The sequence below is a fragment of the Corvus hawaiiensis genome, chromosome 2 (genome assembly GCF_020740725.1).
Source record: "Corvus hawaiiensis isolate bCorHaw1 chromosome 2, bCorHaw1.pri.cur, whole genome shotgun sequence".
Taxonomy (NCBI): domain Eukaryota; kingdom Metazoa; phylum Chordata; class Aves; order Passeriformes; family Corvidae; genus Corvus; species Corvus hawaiiensis.
Window position 1 is genome coordinate 89,588,637 of NC_063214.1, and position 19,209 is coordinate 89,607,845.

A 19,209-nucleotide genomic window follows, 5' to 3' on the forward strand; every position below is an offset into this window, starting at 1 on the left:
CCTGTGAAGCAGCTAAGTGTGTGGGAAACTTGATTTCTTCCCCACCCCATTTGATAAAGATGAGTCACAAACCAAGCATTGAGCTAGAAATAAATCATTTATTTTAAAACAATACAGGTTAATAAATATATTAGTTATCAGAAAACTTAATAGCCTTTTATAATTTACACAAGGCAAATACAACATGCCTATAACTATTTTTTAAAAAGCAAAGAGAGTAAGCTTGACTTGTAAGCCATTAACAAATCTATATATACATTATTTGGAAGCTAATAAAATAAACCATTTTTATGTAATCTGTAGTAACTATGTTGCAAGAGCATTGAAGCAACCAAACCTGACATTGTATTTTTGTTGCCAACTACCTTTTCCCCATATCCCATTAGAACTACTTTTTACATACCAGGAAAAAAAAATAAAATAAAATAAAAAGAAGAGAAAGTTCCACAGTTGAAAAAAAATTGACTTAAAAGTACCCCTTTTGTGTAACATTTTCCACTCTATAGAGCAACTGTCTAGGGAGGGGTGTGGACATGGGAGGACCCAGCACAACCACAAACAATAAAGAAACTCCAAACTTCTTTGCAGCTTTAAAAAAAAGATTTCTTAATCCGTAACATTTCAACACTGCTGTCTGATACACTTGGGCACTCGTAATGACAACTGTTGACAACATTGGTGCCTAACACAATACACACTAAAATTCTGCATTCTGTAAGCCCACAGATAGCACCAAAGAATTATTACAAATATAACAGGTAATAGATACACATTTGATAACGCTTGATTTAACAGTAAAACTTCAGCAGTTACACCAGCTCAAGACAACCAAGGAATATCTGTAGAATCCTTGATGTCTATTTATGAAACAACAATGGGAGCGGGGTACAATGTGCAAACAACTTCCCATTTAAAGCACCCCCTACTTATTAACCCTAAATTTCTTCAAATACAAACCCTGCATTTTTTAAAAATAAAATGAAAGCTAAACCTCACTTTCTAGTGTTTTGACAACTTAATCCAGTGTTTCCATTTTTCAGTGCTAGTTACTTCAGAAAAATACATATGTTCCAATATAAATCAATATTATTAATAGGAAGCCTCACTTGTCAAAGTGTGATATGACAGGTTCTTATTAATGTTAGTTGCAGCTCACTAATAAATAGGCTCTATTTACACATACAGAGTCCTGGAAAGTCAATACAGCAGATAATTTGTTTAGATATTTTTCTTTTTTACAGAAGTATTTAAGATGTAACAAATGTGGGTTTTTGGTTGTATCAAAAAGGTTTCTATTCTTCTACTGAACATTTGAGGGACTTCTGTGTTTGACACCTAATAGAGATTGTGACTGACAAATGCAAATCCTCCATACACTGAAGGGATAATGATCAAAGAGCTATCCTCAAGTGAGTACCTAGTAAATACATTTGACAAGTATAACAGAAGTCAGACATATGGAGTGAAGCGCCTTTCATATGGATTTGAACGTAATTCAAATGCATTCCACCACTGTAATGAGTCCACTTTTGGTATGTGTAGCCTCTCCCACTTCTACTTTGGAATCAGAACTGAAGTCATCTGGCTCGCAGCTATCAATGGACATAACACAAGGAGAACGTGAAAAGGGCAGACCCATGAGGGACGCCAGAGCTCAGGAGACAACTGTGCACATTTGCTCCCTGAGATGATGGAACTCAGATATCTGTGTTATTCAAAGTGCTTACTTGTCAAAGGGGTGGGAAAAAAAGGGGGAACAGCTAAAATTCAACTTCAACAGTGCCTCCTTTTAAATCAGAAAAGCAACGGGACTAAAAAAGGTAGGACACCTAGAAAGAGGAGGGCGTGGGATGGAGGGGGAAAGAATCATATCAACAGTGACAACAGAAAATGCTAATACATTTCTAAAGTTAGAACTGAACCAGATCCAGGTACAGCAGAACTTGAAGGAACACTGCTACACACTGAACAAAGTAGCAAAAATAAAGCTTTCAGTTACTTAGCATTCAAGAAGTAAAAGGCTGCAGATACAAATGATGTGCAAGGCCACGAGAATTTCTTTCACCTTATGTGCTGGCTTTTGACATCTCCGTTTTAAACATCACGGTTAACTAGACATTTCTAGAAAGCTCATCACAGATGAGGAGCAGCTGGGGAGAAGAGAAGAAAACTATGCTGACATTTGTCAGTGGTAACGATGGTCAGAGGACCGCAGAACACTGTTGCTACTTCATTCTTCATCTGCATAGTGAGCACTTACCAAGTAAACTTTGTGTGGTGCAGAAAATGTCAAGGTTTAGACAGGGCAATCAAGTTATTTTGAATTCTAGCATTCACTAATAATTTGCATATGCATCTAACATACTAGACAGGCACTTTATAAATAATTAAGAATTTTAAAACCAACCAAGACAAACAAATACGGCCAAAGGAGGAATAAGATGAGACCACAATCATTTCCATTCTGACCTAAAGATATTCACAGAAGTCTTCAGAGACTAAAGGCTAATACAGAATGAACATACAACTCATGAACTCTGAAGGTGAATTTTGAAAAGACGACTGCTTCAGAAAACAGATAACATTGTTTTAAAAGGTAGGTTAGTACAGTGCAGTACCCCATGTGCAATTAATTCCAGGTTCAATCAAAGAAAAGGAAATTAATATGACAAAATATAACTGTTTGCTGAGAACCAAGACACCATCTTCCAATCAATAATGGACAGAGGCCAGTTTAAACAGATTTCATAGCCCAATTACCCTCATCTACAATTCTCAAACTTTCTAAAAACCTTGCACAATATTTGAAAATCCATGGTCTTTTCTCTCCTAGTGCTATTCTATTCCACTAAGATACCCAGTTACTGTGTGCTGGCCTATAACAATGCACATTTCTGCCAACTCAGAGCCATTCCCCTGCAATACAGAGTTCTGCAAATAACATAGTAGGGCTCTTACTCCCTCAGAACAGTCCCTTCAGAATACTAAATCTCTTAGATTCACTTTCGTGATGACTGCTGCCATTAGTAGGGCTTATAGCATTCATTTTAAATGAAAATGGAGGCCGAGTTTTAAGGAAACATCAATTCAGGTCAACAAAAAACATCACGAGAACAGACAGTATTACTCCCCACTAATCAATGTCCATGTTCCTGTCAGGCAGCTACAAAGCTACATTTATGATTTCTTGATAAAGTGTTGTGAATTCTCTCAAATACTGTCTTGTAATCACACTGGGATTTTCTGTTTTTCTCAGGAGATGTTCTGATCTAGAGATGTTGAGTTCCACTGTACTCTTCCATTTTTGTACTTAATGGAAACAAACATTCATTGCTTTTCAAGCTTTCAACTTTTTTGATTCATGATGCTTTAGCTACCAAATATAAGTAGAACATGAAATTAACTATTTCATTCTTTAACATATCAATATTGTCTAAATGGTTTAAACTGAACTGTTCAGAGCCATCCCCATCATAGCTTAAGCTGTCTGTACTACTTGTCAAAATATTACAACTGAACCATTCACACAGGTCTATGAATTACTGGTCTGAATGTATGTCCCTGTCAGTTACCTAAAACTCAGCTCTCTGAATGCTTTAGTTTTTTCAGTCTTTAACCTCCTTTTTCCACGTTACAAGAGCATCAGACCATCTTTTTTGAGCTATGAGAAATCTCATGCTCTTCTCTCTCTTAAATTTCTTTTTTTTTGTGGTCCCTATTTATTAGTGGTTTCACAAAATGGTCTCCTGCATTTAGTCACTAAACTAAAATAAAGGTATGCTGGACTGATTTCAACACTCCTCCTCTTCCCAGAAGGACTATGAGTTTTTCAGAAGCTGTCAAGGCATCCAGGGCTTTCAGTTCAGGTTTGTAAATTCTTCCAAAAACATACGGTCCTTCTAGATGATTTATATGTTTAGAATTTGAATAGAGTCCAATATTGTAGACAGTGAAATTGAATTATTAAACTGATACAGGCCATCTGAATCAAATACATCCACAATTATGCAGTATTTTTTGATTGCAAAGGCACTGAAACACTTCTGAGCTGCTTACAAACAAGCCACCATGTAGGCAATGAGTCTGTGCAACATTTCTACATCCTTTGCAGTCTTTCTACCTGCTCCCAATTAAAAACTCTCAGATGAATGCAGTAAGTCTTAACGTGTGTAAGTTACAAAGAAAAACGCATACCTGGACACTACCATGAGCTGATAAGTAATTAGTGAAAGATATTTAAGGGTCCCCTGCTCTGTATAAAGAATTTAAAACTCCCGTGTCTTCACCGCACAGCAGACAAAGTTGCCAAGACAGTCACCAAAAAGAACAAATCTGCAGTCCATGATCCAACCAACATTTGTCTTAGAATTCACAACCTTGACGGTGAAGACATTGCTATACTGAGATTCACAAATTGTTCCACTTACTTTCCCCCCCTTATTTTAAGGTATACATCACTTATGATGAAAGGCATCAGATTGAGTGCATTAGAAACTGATGTCCTCTGCCCACAGAAATGGTACCTCAGAAGACATAATACAAGCTTTCACACAGGTCTGTCAGAATATTCACAGAGCTTTTCTGATGGACTACCTTTTACAGTGAGGAAATACATCGGTCTCTATGCTGACTCAATCAGTAGTTCCAATTAAGGTCATTTATTGTGTTGACTGGGTTACATGGACAGCTGTTCCTTTGAAACTGGATGGAGGCCCCCAATTCATTTCACATAGGCCACCAAATTGTCAAAAAGTAGTTACCAACCTGAACCCTATTTGAAACAGTACCCTAGAAATGAACAGCTCTGCATCCTTCCCTGAGCCATCCAGTTTCCCCTCAAAAATATTTTAATCTGTCTTCATGTTAGGTTTGTTTAAATCTCCAATATTGAAGTTGAATTCCTTGAAGACTTGTATAAGAACAATTCCAATAGATACTGTGGTGAATCCACAAGCCATTCCCAAAAAATCTACAACTCCTACATTACTCCATTCCCTGAAAAGGATGGCTGAAGCCAGCAGGACTAGGGTGGTAAATACAACATAGTAGATGGCACCAAACACAGAGGAGTCAAAACACTCCAGTGCCTTATTGATGTATCTGAACTGAATGATAATGCTACATCCTAATACTGCCAGAAGTACCAGACAGAGGTACAGAGCCCTCTGACTTGATGGGTTATTGTGAAAGATATCTTGAGCAGCCAGCCCAATCCCTTTTGTGCTGGGAACAGTGAAACTGCCCAACAGAGAGCAAATACTGATGTAAACCATAATATTAGTAGGTCCATGAGCTGGAGCTATCCAGAAGATAAGCAGAAGCAGCATTAGCAGCACTATGCAGAGATAACCCACGAAAACTGGAAAACAAAAAGAAAACAAGAAAATATCAATATGAGAACTCCTGGTCTTCTAAAGATTTTAGCAAGAAAATCATGTCCTAGCAGTGAACTTCAGGTATACATCACAACTAAGATTTGCTATTGAATATAGATCCAAATCACTGAGCTTCCAAAAATATTGGCATCCATGACTGAAGATGTTGTCACATTCTTTGGGAAAAACAAATAGTCATGTAGAAAATGACACAAACTGTTGCATGTTTGTAATGGATTTCAGATGTTTTTTTTTAATCTTATTCTCTTTTCCACCAGGACTATACTCCTTTAAGTCTACTATGACAGACAGAGGGATAACACCTGATTCATAAAAGGCTCATTAAGGCAGTGTGTGGACCCAGGAAAGAGCTTAAACATAAAGCTAGGTCCCACTAAGGAGAGTAAGATGAGTAGGGACAGAACAAACATGAGGCCATAGCATTTACATTATACAATCAGTACACAGATAAGAGCAGTGAAAAACATTTCATGCTTTAGCGTTTTAAAGAAATATATAGCCAATTCCCTTTGTTCAGATTTAAATGGTAAATTTAGAGCAAGGCATTTGTTTTCTTTTCTTAGTGTGCAGATTTTTTGAACAGCTGATGTTATTATGTTTGAGTTTCTCTCACTTAAAGCAAATACAAGAAAAACAACAGGTAGCAGTTTAGCTCTTAAGCTAGAAAAATAAAAATGGGCCTGGAACATATTAGCACCAATATGTATCCTCCAGCAGCTGGTGAGACAGAACAGGCATTTCAGCATATGTCTCAACAGCCTATTTCTACATACCTTTATTGTGCAAAGAAATCTGGGAACATAACTGGTACTTAGTATAAACTTTTAATTAAAAAAACGTGGAGAAATAAAGGACAGAAGAAAGTCAGTATTTTTTTGTTTTGTATAAAAAAACTTAAATTGAGATCCTAGATTTATACTTTTCTTCTCTAAATAGCAAGATACACTTTTTCATAATGTTATAGAATTACAAGTTCAACTAGCCATTGTTCTGAGCTTGCTGTGCAGGATACTGTTTTCAAAAGTATCCATGTTTTCCTTTCTGCACACATGTCCCAATAAATATGATAAGTTCTAAGTAGAGCAGGGCATAGTTTTCTTACACAAAACCTGTACTGGTTTGCCCCTGGCATGTCATGATTTCTTCACAAGTCAATTTGCCTACCTGTTAGAAGTGGCAAGCCTCTTCCTCAAGCATACTCTTGCTCAACTCAGAAAATCATTATGAATGAATGAAAAAACAAACTACCTGGATTTGTAAGCTTCTCTTCAAGCTCAGCCTGAGTCGTTACACTCTCAGACTTCGGGGAATGGATAATGAGAACAACAGACCCAGCGCAGCTCAGCAAACACCCCAGCTTGCCAAGAATGTTCAGTTTCTCTTTCAGTAAGTAAGAAGCTAAGATAGACCTTTGACAAAGAGGAAGAAAAATAGAAGTTTGACTACATTCTGTTAATAATGTTCTAACAGTGCTGTGCCATATGAATTTCCCTTTTAAAGGAATACTATCAAATGTTGATGAATTGTCAAAATGTATTTCTGACTTATCTGAGGAAAGATTCATCCATTTGCAGTTTTTCTCAATCCTTGACATCTCACCTCAGGAAAAAAACCCAAAACAATACAACAAAACAAGACACAAACCCCAACAAAACTCCAAAAACCAAAACCACATCACCCCCTCAAAACTGCCCCCAAAACAACCGAAACCCTCCAATCCAGACATCTGACCCCAAGGCAGATATCTACCCATTACCAAATTGGTGATCTGTCACAAAGCCCCATTTTATAGGTGCTTAGCAGTCATGAGATAAAAGTGACCTTTGGTTACAAAAATCCCAGGACTTGGCTCAGACATGTAGCCAACCAAAGTAAGCAAAAATATGTGGCCTAGGATAAAATAACAGGTGGCACTTAGAGCACCATCAGTGTGTTTCATAGTGATAGAACTAAAGACAGACATGAAGCAATGCCATCTACACTCTGAAGCAGGTGACCAGTGCAGTCACAGTTCAGCAGGCAACAGAAAAATCTCAAGGCAATGCACAGCTTTGTTTTTAAAGAGTTGTGCTTTTTCACTGCAGTAGTTCCACAACTGTAGTTCATCTATTCACAAAACATTAGTTGCATATTAAACTCCCTAAACTCACTGCCTTGTCTGTGCTTCCCACAAACATAACTTCCAAGAAGCTGAGGGCATGCATATGCACAGAACTCCCTTGATCTGGAAAGGGGCCAAATCCAATGAAATGAAAATCAGCATCAATAAACACATGTGGGCTGTGGATAGCAGGGTAAAGACTGTGAGACAGAAGGAAAGATCTACATAGTAAGGGAACTGTGAATAAGAGAATAGGCAGAAGAGTCCAGAGCAAACACAGAGAAGGGAGAAAAAAAAAAGTTTATCCGTTCCAAATCATAGTGATAGCTAAAGCAGAAGATACTCAGGAAAACCCTTCTTCACCACTGCCTCCTCCCAGCCCAGCTTTCCTGGGGAAAACAGGAATAGGTGACATTATAACACATCATGAACAGCCAGAAGCCTGACATTTCTCAGTGGACCTCCAGTGAGCACTAAGTCCATCTGACATTTTATTTAGTAATGACATCCAGATAAGAACAAGAAAAGCACACTCTTACCCAAATGGAACGCCAAGAGCTCCCAAGGGCGTCACTAGCACGGTTGGGACTGCAGTGTAGGCCAAGAAATTCCCTATTTGACCCAGTGCCACTGTCAAGAGAACCAGAAATAAGCCTTTAAACCCCTTTGTAAAAATAAGTAATCAAAACTTGCCCAATACTGTCCAGGAAAGACTGACCTAACTGGAAAACAGATGTTACAATTCACTTAGTTCTGTTCATTTTGCACTTAAACAAAATGGCTGGTATTTTTCTATAGTTTTTTGTTTCTTAATACAGGATTTATATTTGCCACACAAGACTATCCAAGTGGGCACAGTAAATAATCTCATTTGTAACTTCTCTTAGTTAAATATAAATACAAATATGAATTAGAAACACTTGTGGATTATACTCAAATATCTCAGTATTACACTCAAATATTTGTATGAGGAGGGGTAAAAATATATATAATCCATGGTTTCATCTTTAGAACGTGCATTCATGTAAAACAAATGTACTTGATTGTAGTTCCCAACAGCAGTGTTACTTTTTGGGGGGAAAATAAAGACAGTGCTGAGGAACCTTCTAATGAAATACTAAGCACATGCATAAGGGCTCTTCAACACACTACATCAAATTTTCACAATGCTATGTAACATCCGACCACTGTAAAAAGAAGCCACAGTACCAGCCTCAACCTTATTTTTCTTTCCTCCAGTAAAAGCAAATTCCAAGATATACCACAGTATTGCACATCACAGCTGTGATAACAGTTCATGTGTTCAAGTTTTTGGCTAAAAAAGAAAAGCTGCATGGTTTTGCAAGTGCTGGCAAGTTTATAATAGGTCAACATACTTTCATAGTTACCGGGTCTGTGGTAACTGGCAAGAAGCTTGAGAACAAATTACATACAGCTCAAATTTCCAGTTGCTGTTAAAAGCCATTATAAGCATTTAAAAACATTTCAAGAATCCAAGATGTCTTTATGCTCAGGCTGGCACTGCCCTCAACTATCAAATATCGTTAGTATCATCCAATTTTTTACATCTGCAAAGCACTGTGCAAACATTAATTAATTTACCAATTTAGCTCACATTATTAGTAGAGCTGAAGACCTGTGTAACCTACAGGAAATATGAAGGAGACAAACAAACCTGCAAAACTGCAGAGTGTGGCAAAATTATACTAATTAAATTCACTGAGGCTTTCCCTGTGTGCAGGAGTGAGCTGGAGAAGTTGATGAGCAGCATTTCCAAGGCACAAGAGACAGTGGTGGTCGCCTTGTCCCTGGGAACAGAGTAACTCGGTTATCAGCCTCAGGTTGTTTTGAGATATATGTAGCAACTCTGGCATTATCTTCAAGGCATCTAAAGGCATTGGGGCAGATCTTGGATGGAGAATGGTGCACAGCTGGCACTCTGCATTTCTGCAGATTACATACATTTCCAAATGACTCTGACAAAAGGTTGCTTTTTTTGGAGGTCAGGTGTCTTAACTTTCTGTTGGAAGAACTCTTAACAGATGGCACCAACATCAATCCACAAAGTAGGTCTCTGAAGCTTCAGTCAAATGGAACATATTGTAAGGCACCTAAACTTACTGGAGGTTTTCCATACCACCATGGAGTAATAGTAACAGTCCCTTACCACCACAAATGACAGACCAGGACTAGTTAACACCAATTAAAAAAAGGATCTCAGTAATTGTTACCATCTACCTGATGATAAGGATCTTTGCTGCCAACCTATCCAGTCCCCTCTGAACAGAAATTCCTCATCAGATACATCAATGCTGTTAGTCAAGACCTGACTTCCATTCTTGAAGGCACACCAAGCTTTAAATTTGATAAACAAGTACCAGTACCCTTGGAGTTACTGCAACACAAAACCTGATGTGCACTGGCATGTCTCCGTTAGCAAGGAGACCAGGAGTAGACCTGTACAGCAAAAGGTATCTATTCTAGGCATGTCAGGAGGTTTATTTCAGACTAACTTCAGCCTACTCCCGCTAACTTAATGTCTATTTGCAGCTCACATACATTAAGTATGTTCCTAGAATTCATTTTCCAACCTAGTTTCATTTTAAAGACCAGGTCAGGAGCTCCAGCTCTGCTATGAAAAGTGAAATACAGCCCAATCTGTGGTGACAACAGGAGGTTAGCTTCACATGTGTTCCCCATCTGCAATAAAACACCAATGCAGATGTTTTCACAATAAGAACCAGCTGCATCTATGCTGCTATCAAAACCCGCACTGAAAATAATTAATTAGCCAATTAATTAGTTTAATGCTCATTGAAATACCTGTACACATGCTGCAATCACTCTTTTGACTACAGAGTAAGGTAAAATCCCTTAGCAGAATCTACAGCCCTTCCTTTGAAGTCTTCAGTAATCCAGTGGATCCCAGGGCCCCCAAACAGTTGGGCAGCATTATGCTGAGTCAGCATGCCAACACAGAAACACTTATTCACCATCTGAACAAATACCATGAGAACAAGTTGATAAGAGTTTATGTGGATTTTGTTAGTCGTCCAAACTCCAAATTCTCTGCTTTAGAAAATTACGTAGCTGTTATCATTTCACCCAGATAAGCGGGGATATTGCTAATTCCACAAGTAACACCTTTCCCCAAGTAGCACCTTTCTCTGCATCCCATAGGTGCCTACCTGGCCCTTGCTATTGCTGTTTGTGACTGTGCTGCCATTCTGAGTCTATAATATCCACAAAAAAATTTTTCTTGATCACTTCTTCAGTAAAGCTACTGAGGTTTTGCTTTTAAATACCTGCATCTAGCTACTGGAAAAAAGCCAAGTGATACCATTCCCTTCAGCTGTTTTGCCTTCATTCAATTCAGTCAGCTCTTTTAAGCATGAAATTGTTTTCTCTGATTCACCAAGATAAGTCCTGTAATAAAACCTCCCTTATTTTAACTTCTCCTGCTCAGAGATTACAAATGGGAGCCTCAGGAATGATAAACAACAGTGGCTGATGCATAGATTTACTTCTACTTAGGCAGTAGTGATCCTGTCAGGAGTGGAAGCTGACAAAGAAATACTTAAACTCGGGTTAAATTAGCTGAGAACTTTCTTCTGAAGCTCTGTCTGCTTCTACACTTCCTGTGAACTTTGTCCTTCAATGGGATCTATCAGTTTTCATTCCTTTTGCATAGTTTTAAGACAACAAAACCAAGAATCAGAGACTTACCTTGCTACCACAAAACCAGGGGCACAACTGGACTCATATACTTCTCAGAAACAGCATCAGAACTTTCCAAATAATTTACAAAAGGCTGGATTAGAGTCTAAAAGTGGGGTATGATTCTAAGCTTGTGGGTAGAACTCGGGCTGATGTGTAAGAGGAGAAAGCTAGTTGCTCCTCATGCTCCAGATTCACATCAGAGAATGAACTTGGTGTTAGCAGAATTTACAAAGATATTAAGGGTAAAATTACACTGATCTCATATCAGCACCACAGAAGGCTTTGCATTAATCTTGTAGATTAAAAGCAAAACTGAAACTGTATCCGTTGAACTAGAAACCAAAAGAGGTTTTGTTTTGTTTTTTTAACTGAGGCTGGTTAAATGCTTTCTGATGTAAAACATAACGTGCTCAATGAGCCCTTTTGTGTGCAGAGAGACAATTTTTAATTCAGCTTTGACTTTTATTAAAAACTGAGCAGGCCAGTGCAATGCACAGACACAAACCATGCAGGAACTCAGAGTCAGAGCAGTGTGTGGCTGCCAAGGGCTGCAAGTACCAAATGGTTTGGAAACGTGGAAAGATGTCTGACTCATGTTTGTACCAGCTCTTTGCCTTTGCAAACACCACCAGGCATGGTAGCCATGGTAGAAGTTTACTAAAAGTGCAGTATTTCTAGGGATGGGAATTTCATGACAAGTGAATATGATATTCAAGATGAAAACACGGATTTCCTGATGTCTCATATCACCATCTAAGCAAAGTTCTCTTAAAAAAAAAAAAAAAAAAAATTCCAACCTTTTAAGATACTTACTTGCAATAGTGCCCGACCACCATACTATATCAGTTAAGTATGAAGTACCTGGAAGTATAGGAAAATGTATTAGAATATTGGAACTATGAACCAACAGTCTCAGTTATTAAGGACCTTCATCTTAACCCTATTCTTCAAGGCAACTGAATGTGAGGTAAAAAAAAGAAAAAAAAGAGAGAGAACAATTTTGGATTTGGCTTATGTTTCCAAGTAAGACCTTCTTAAGATGATGTGTTAGTCAGAAGTTCTGGTTTGCAGTTTGAAGTACCTATGTGACACTAATACAGTATTGTGTAGAAAAGCATCTAAAATGTCACCAAATGCTTCTGAGGGTGGCATTTAAACATACAAGCTAGAACCACTTCTAGGAGAACTGGAAACCTATGGAAACAGAACATGATTTGGCTCAGTAGGTCTGCTAATACAACCTTGGTGAAATTGTACTGGAAAAATTGTAGCCAAGAAATTGTTTTGGCACACAGGTTTGGCACGACCATAGTGTTGCTTGATCCTCCTGCATTTAAGCATTGGAAAGTGCTACAGCTGAATCCTCTGAATTCCTGACAAAGTGCCCCGTTTCAGAGAGGAGTAAAAACTCTGTACTGTCCTTAGTGCCTCCCAAGCTGGAGGATGATTATTTTCACTGCCAGAAGGCTCTTGCCTTGGGATGTGCATAGGTGGAGCCTGTGCACCACATAAGTTCTGCTTCTATAGAACATCAAGGCTCATGACCACTTCCTAAACTAAAGAATGGCATTCTCTAAGCACAACCTTGGCATCAAGTTATGCTCCTATGTTTTGCTCCTCTTTCTAGCAATACATCTCTGCATTCTTTGGGAAGATGCCCTCTCAAAAGCTGCTGGAGCAGTAGGCAATATTGTACCTACTCTGAAATCCCAAATGGAAGAAAAACACAGTCATCACTAACTCTGGAGACATATAAAGTATTAAGTGTTTGGAAATCACACTATACAATTGAAAAGAGATGAAAAATGACTAATGAAAATGGCCAGCTTTAGAGTGGGTGGAGTAATTTTTTAGACTTTTGTTATTGCATATAAAATAAAAACACTGTTGGGGGCAGAAATTATAGAAAATATTGACTCAAGTAAGGTAAGTTTGCAAAATATTTGTCACCCACTGCTGTTTCTAACTAGACAAGGATTGCTAATTACATCAATACTATATTATTGATTCAAGAGAGAAGACAGAAGAGACATGAGTGCTTCCTTGTTAATTATACAACACCTGCTGAAGACAGTGGAAAAAAGACATCATCTGACACTGGCCATCTCGGACTCACAGCTCCAACTGCTAGATTGAACCCCACTACTTCGTAACACAAAATAGAGAGGACCTGGGGTATTTTCCTGGATACCTCCTCAATGAGCATGCCAATAGAAAGTACTATGAAATGCTCAGCAAGATGCACAAGCACCAGTAATATCTTCAAAACAGGAAGTTTTACAGCTGCTGGCACTGAGAAAGCAGGCACACGCCCACTACTCACTTAACCCAGTGCTCCACTGAAAGCTCTTCAGGAATAAGTAGACTTAAAATCGAAACTTCCTCCAGCTGCCTTGGGATGCAAAGTTATTTCTTTCTCTTGTGTTTTCTCATTGTTTCCCTTACAAAAAAAAGACTTCTATTAATGATGCAAATGTGATCTCTCTGTGGACAATCAAAATGGGTTACAGTCATCTTGGAGGGAAAGGGAGACTATGCTTGCAAAACAAATGTTTGTCTGATGCCCTTAACTGTAAGGTCACTGCAGAAAAAGCAAAACGAACTTTTCAGATCAGGCTGCCAGGTTGTAGCAACATAGTTCCAAGCTTGCTTTGCTCCACTGCATTCACCATGAACATGCTAGACGCAGCAGGCATTGGAAATGCAAGTACAAATATATATACATACATATGTAAAATATTTATTTGTATATTATTTGTATGTGTACATATATGTACATATTTACATACGTCAAATATATACAGAGAAAATACCTTGTCCTGGTCACTGAAAACAATTTTTCATAAAAAAGAGTTCCTAGAACCTATGGACACATGCTCATACACAGACACCATCACCTACAGAAACAAATGGCTATTACCCACAGCAATTAAATTCAAAGGCCTCATGCAACCTGTGTTTACAGTCTTCCCATTACATAAAAGCATGAGACTAAAAACAAATAAATTTTTAAAAATAGCATTTTCCTATATTCAAAGCATGAAGATGCAACTAGCAAATGCTGTTCAGCTGCATGCTTTGGGGAGTTCCAATTTCAAAATAAAATACAGAAGATCCTCACACTTGTGAACTTACAGCTTTGTTTTGGCTAAACTCTCTAGACAGCACAGTCAGTTCCTGAATATGTTCACCTCAGGAAGTAATAACGAGGCATGGGATTTCAGTATGAAAAATATAAGAAATAAATTATTTCATGTTACTGATCTGTCGCTTCTCAAAAAGTGGAAACCACTATGTGACTGATACAACTTGTGTGTGTCTGTGGAAGAGCTGGAATAAACAAGCGACAGGATATGCTGGTGCTGTTCATGGCAAGAAACTAGCTAAGCCACAGAAACTAGTAGTAAAGTCCCACAAGTACACGAAAAAGAGGAACCTGTGGATGGACAGGAGTGCATACAGCACACAAGTCCCCTGTATTACAGCGTGACAGACCAGCGCGCTGTCCATACATCGGGAAGCTGTTGCTGATGCGCATGTTAACAACCCCTCGCTGCTCTCCGCCGCTAGTACATCCTGACTGCCGCCTCTCCGCTCATTTATCACCTCCCTTGCGCCTCGACCCAGTCATGGACCTCTGATGTCAACCACGCTTAAGGTGACAAACTGAAGCCGGCTCCCCCAGTCCAGACACCGGGAAGGCGTCCCCCGCTCCAGGCGACACGGCCACCCCCCTAACACAGGCTCTGACAGGAGCCGGGGGTGCTCGTCCTCCTTGCCCCGCGGGGCGGGCCGGGTGCCTCGGCAGCCCCCCCACTTCCCGTCCTTCGCTCCGGGCCGGCCGCCGCCGCAGCGCGGGGAAGGGCTGCGGGGCGAGGGAAGGAAGCGGCCCCGCGGGCGGCCGGGCTGCCCCGGGGTGGGGGGAGCCGTCCCGCACGGTGCCGGGGCCGAGGCCACGCACACCTGGCAGGTTACCGGGGGGTCGCGGGGTGCGGAGGGAGGCCGGGAAGCCCCGGGAGGGGCGCTCCCACCCGCCACCACCGCAGCGCCGGGCCCCTACCTCTCCCGCGGGCCCGCACGATCCCCTTCTTCTGCAGGACGAAGGTGGAGCCGTTCACCAGGCTGGAGACCACGGCCACGCTCAAGCCCAGCGACACGGCGGCGGGGCCGGGGCTCTGCGCTGCCCCCTCGCCCGCTGCCGCACCGACCGCCATCCGCATGGCCCCGCCGAGAGCTGCAGGCGCGGCGGCTGCCCGGGCCCAGCGCTCCCGGCAGCGGCTCTGCGCCGGGACCCGCCCTGCGCTGCGCTGCGCCGGGGGCGGCTCCGGGCGGGGACCGGCGGCAGCCGCGGCTCCTGGCGCCCGTCCCGCGCGGGGACGGCAGCAGGGTGACGTCATAGCAGCGGCATCTCCGCCCCGACGGCCGGTCTGGCATCGCGGCTCCGTGCCGCCCCTCTCCCCGCCGGCACCGCGGCGGGCGAGGCGGCCCCGCTGCTGTCGGGGGTCCCCGGCGTGCGGAGATACCGAGCAGAAGCTCGGAGCTGCGAGCGTCCACGGGCAGGGGATGCGGGACGACCTGCAGGGAGATGTGGAGACCGGGGGGAGAAACGTGCACAGGGATGTGGAAGGAGAGGGGGATGACAGCAGGGCAAAGGATGCGGAAAGACAGAGGGATGGATGCGAGAATAAGTGCAGAGGGGTATGGTCTGCAGGACAGACGAGTCCCATCGGGCCAGTGTTTCCGGTGTGGGAGCAGCACTGCTTTGCAGCGCTTTCGCTTTCCCGTGGGGTTTCCAAAATTCATGTCGGCTCCCCAGTCCGCTCGAAAGCGTGGGGTGTTGCGACGGCAGGGCCAGGCGAGAGTCAAGGCTGCCATTACAGCCCCCACCGTGACCTGGAACTGCGGCTCCGTCCACCCTGCCACCGGCCAGGTCAATATGAGGGGCAGAGCTGGACAATCAGCAAGGCACTGTATGGCTACACTGGGAAAGCTTGGCCTCTGCCAGGAGTCATGCACACTGCCTGAAAACTGGGATACATAATCACTCCCGCAGTAAATCCCAGAATCTACATTTATGTCCAGGAATAAGTTCACTCTCTTCTAATGGCACAGGGCAAGGTCAGATACTCAAATTTATGAACCTCCTCTCTCAGCTATCATTCAGGATCTTCCAGGTTCTGGGAGGGCAGAACATAAGCCATCCTCCCATTGCAGAGAAGAGCTGGAGATCCCTCTGGTAGCAATACAGCTGGGCCATCACAGGGCCACAGATTTCTTTGAGAGAACTCAGTCTGTCAAAGATGAAGTGCTGAGCTGAAAGTAATCTTCCTTGCTCAGCAGAAATATTTTGTAGCAGGTATCTCACTGCAGTTCTTACCATTTCCAGATATATGTTGAAATAAATCAATCCATAATGGATTCCTGTGGCAACATCCGTCTAAGGAAATGACTGATGGTATCTTGGCTTAATATAAATGAAAGTGGACGTTTTTGTAATTTTTAACAATTGGTCATGGTTCTTAGCATATATTTTATCATTCCCAGGAAATATGAGAAGAGAATAGAGGAAATAGAGAAGAGGCAAACTCTGGGAAATATTTCACTTGTCTGCATATTTCTTCATTTGCCTACACTGCTTGAGGCAGCTGTCCTAGGAAAGCACAGGAACGCTGTGATATGATTTTCTAAGGTTTAATGGCAAGATATGTAATACTTACTGCAGTAGTGCCCATATTTTCGCCTAGGTTGTTTCATCAGGTCATTGTATCAATACTGAATGTGACGGAAGAGAGGATTTATCCTTGTGAGACTCACAAGACCTGCAAAATGAGTACACAGGAGGTGGAAGAACAGTTATCCATAGCAACCCTTGGAAACAAAGATAGAGGTGAAGACAAATACAGGCTAATTATAAATATCCATTTCTGATCTATATACAGCCTAGTAACATGTACAGAAAAAATTATTACAGGAAATAATTTATGCTTGCACAGAGAAATATTATATATATTTAACAGCCTTTGCATCTAATTATCAGGCAAGTTTCTAAACACAGCTCAAACCTGGCCAATTTTTATACTCAAAATCTCTCTCTGGTGTGGTTGAACCAAGAGAAAAGCAGGTACCAGAGATCTCAAGAAAACAGTTTATTTCATTCCAGCCATGTCATTTTAATATCCTACTTATAAATCTCATATATGCCTTTCCAAAATATGTATTTGGATAGGTAATTCTAAATATACTTAATCTGCCTTATTCAGTTAGTTACTCTTGCACTTGCCATATAATAGGTGTAGTGTTCCTAAGGATTAGTCATAGTCTAAAATAATAAGCAAGAGCTGATAAATATTAAATTTGCAAGTATCTTGAAAAACAGAGCCTGAATTTACCTGATATCTGCATTTTTAAGTTTACAAACAATTTCGACCAAGACATAAAAGTACCTCAACGAAAACAGCTGTTATCATTAGTTGAATGGAAATTAGATGACCTTTTTTACACTATTACATATACACCACATATAAACTCCTTAGGTCCATCTAGTCTTCTGGGACTGAGTTTCATTGTGATAGCATCATTCCTCCTGCCCAAGCTGTGTCATCATGCATTGCAAAATAACAGGCTTTGGGTTAGTTTGACTTTGCAATGCTCAGTATCACTGATGTCATATCAGCCTGATGTCTCATGAACACACAAAATGCATAGGAGGAACCTCAGATTTATGTGGCATTTCCTCCAAAAAACTCTGCTCCCCTCCATTAGCGTGGGTGTTTAGGGGCAGCCAAGAGGTAGGAGGAGTATTTATTAGACTTTTGTTGGTCTCCTGTCGAAAGGAAGGGATGAGTGATTGAGGTAGGTTGGAGTTAGAAGTGAGTGAGCAAAGTTGGTAGAGGTTACACCATTTTTTTGCAGGGGCAATGGATGTTTTCTGATTAGGATGTTTTTTCCCTGATTTTAGGCAGAAGAAAAATGCTTGTGCCTAATCTAAAGGAATGTATTGCTTCCTTTGTAATATCTTGGATTCTCCTCTTATGTTTGGTTTATGTACAAAAAAAAATTTTGTTTTTTTGTAATTAAAACAGTTGTTGGGCTGTTCTATCAAGGCTGGAGGAAAATCAGATAATTCTGTATCTGGCATAGAATGGAAATGCAGTAACTGAACCCAGAAGATAATCTGAAACTCCTTATAAAATAGCTGGGAGAGCAGGGTGGAAGTTTACCAACAGCTCTATCAGACCCTGAAGCAACAGCAGTAAATCTCCTTGGCAGAAGCACTATAAAGATCCACTGTGCCAGCAAATGAAGCAGTAGGAACTGAGACTGCAAAGTAACAGCAAGAAGACAGTGGCAAACCTACTTTTCCAGCTCTGGAGAACCAAAGACCAAAGTAAGGGCAGTTATATGAAGACAGTGTAATGGTCCACTGAATCTAGGCCTGAAAAAGACCTATAAATCCTCTATAGGGAGTCTTGATCAGTTGCTTGGAGTATAAAATGTGGCTTTGGTATAAGTGGGACATCACTGGTATGGGTGGTCCTGCTTTGGAAAGGAAGGGACTTGAACCTTTGTTGTAGTCCAGCCCTTGATCTGCTATGGGCATCCATATCTATGGATGGGAGAATGAATGAAAGCCTGCTGAAAGGTACTGCTCTGCAAAGATGGGTCCTGCCAGCTTTTTGGCTCTCTATTCTATTAACAAGGACTTCATTGAGTCTTTGGGCCCAGATCTGGGCTTTTAAAGTACAGAGTGATCTTTGTGAAATGAAATTGTACTGCTGAGTTCTACTGCACTGTTGACTCTGGCCACAAGACTGGCTCCTCTGGAGCTGGAACTAAAAATTAAGCTCAGCCTTGACATTTGAGTTTGGTTGTCCAGGACTGCAATGAAATGCTGCCTTATACCCTATCTGCAATGTTGAGGTCACACAAGCTTCTGTGGCATCTCTGTCCTGTGGGTTACAAGAAGAAAGGTAGCCCTTGGCATACACCAGC

The 19,209-nt window shown here is 41.0% G+C and overlaps 1 protein-coding gene across 1 annotated transcript; it reads right to left on the bottom strand.

Moving 5' to 3' along the window:
- Window positions 1-78: 78 nt before the first annotated feature.
- NIPA1 (NIPA magnesium transporter 1) lies at window positions 79-15,498 on the bottom strand. Its single transcript, XM_048324821.1, has 5 exons — window positions 15,278-15,498; window positions 12,031-12,078; window positions 8,037-8,127; window positions 6,645-6,805; window positions 79-5,359 (listed from the first exon to the last, which is right to left on the bottom strand). The coding sequence occupies exons 1-5, from the start codon at window positions 15,435-15,437 to the stop codon at window positions 4,848-4,850; spliced, it is 972 nt and encodes a 323-aa protein (XP_048180778.1). The 5' UTR covers window positions 15,438-15,498; the 3' UTR covers window positions 79-4,847.
- Window positions 15,499-19,209: the final 3,711 nt, after the last annotated feature.